Source organism: Triticum dicoccoides, chromosome 1B (genome assembly GCF_002162155.2).
Source record: "Triticum dicoccoides isolate Atlit2015 ecotype Zavitan chromosome 1B, WEW_v2.0, whole genome shotgun sequence".
Classification (NCBI taxonomy): Eukaryota; Viridiplantae; Streptophyta; class Magnoliopsida; order Poales; family Poaceae; genus Triticum; species Triticum dicoccoides.
Window position 1 is genome coordinate 620726175 of NC_041381.1, and position 1422 is coordinate 620727596.

General features: G+C 51.4%; 1 protein-coding gene across 1 annotated transcript; it reads left to right on the plus strand.

Moving 5' to 3' along the window:
* The first annotated feature begins 519 nt into the window (after positions 1–519).
* On the plus strand, positions 520–941 carry LOC119310357 (putative small ubiquitin-related modifier 7). Its single transcript, XM_037586135.1, has one exon. The coding sequence runs from the start codon at positions 548–550 to the stop codon at positions 860–862; it is 315 nt and encodes a 104-aa protein (XP_037442032.1). The 5' UTR covers positions 520–547; the 3' UTR covers positions 863–941.
* The last annotated feature ends 481 nt before the right edge of the window (positions 942–1422 follow it).

Sequence of the window (1422 nt, forward strand, 5' to 3'; positions counted from 1 at the left end):
GGAGATCAGTCGTTTTACCTATGGTGCAATCAAACAATCTTCGGTGCAAATTTCTTGGGTCAGCCATCCTAGCATTCCCGGTTAAGCATGTCTGATGTCTACTATAGCCCGGCCGACCTTTACTAGCAAATCTAATAAGGATCGGAACAGATAAGTTAGCATCTAAATTCCGTGTAAATCTCTGTCAAAATCCATGTACGCTAGCTGATTATAAATGGAGGAGTTTTAACATGGATCCTCTTACCTTTTCTTCTCAGTTCATAGTTGGGACTTGGGTCTGATTTGAGATTTGCCGGGCCTCTAGATGCACTTTGCCTAGTGGATCGCTGCATGCAGGCCCCTGCTGGCCAGGGAAATTCATGGGTTTCCTACTATACATTTATTTGTTGGATACAGACCAGATTATTTCCCAGAAATAAGGGATTTCCCTTGGGCGCATTGATCGGAGTTGAGATTTGGAAACGGTTATTAGGAAGCAAATCAAAGCTAACTTTTATAAATCCAGGCTACCTCGTGGCATCCGTTCCACGCAACAGAACTCCAAGCCATGTCGCCGCCAAGCGGGAGAGACTCCAAGGCGGCGGTGAAGCCCCTGCTGGTGACGATCAAGGTGGTGAGCCAGGAGAAGGTGCTCCGGCACACCATGAGCAGGACGGACAAGCTCCAGGTCCTCCTGGACGCGTGGTACCACAAGGTGCCCGACGTGACGTACGGCACCGGCGTCTTCCTGTTCGAGGGCGTACGGTTGCGCGGCAACAAGACCCCGGCGGACCTCGAGATGGAGGACGGGGACATGATCGATTTCTTCGAACACATGGACGGCGGCCGGCAGTTCGTTGCTGGACCGACGTCCACGCACTAGGCAGAATTGATAAGAGGAAAATTTCTAGATCTTCTTAGGAGGAAAATTTCTGATTTGTTGAGCGGCTTACATAATGTACTTCAAACCTTATTCGCCCGGTTATTATTATGGTTCCTATCTTCATTTTGCGCTAAGATTCATGTAAGTATTTTTTTTTCTAGTTCGATTGAGTCACTTTGATGTGCTAGACAGACCCTTGTTTCTTTTATGGCGACCTGGAGGGTCGGCCGTGAAGTAGTTTCCTTTGTGTCATAACCTGACCCGTAGAAAAGCTGCCCCCTATGTCGTCCCCCGTGGACGACATATGGCGCCGCCGCCCCCTCCCTCACCTCCGCCCCCTCTCTCCTCCACCGCCAGGGCAAAGCCCCTTGTGGTGGTCGGCAACTAATGTCCCTCTCCTTCGCTCTTGGCTATCCGGCGGGGGACGACTTGGATGGGCGGCGGCGCTGACCTCGTGCATGGCTTGGCAGCGTTAGTTCGCGGCGGGGTGTGGACGACTGGCGTGGATCGGTCACGGAGACACTCGGTGTCGTTTCTTCCCTGACATATTTTTTTTTTCC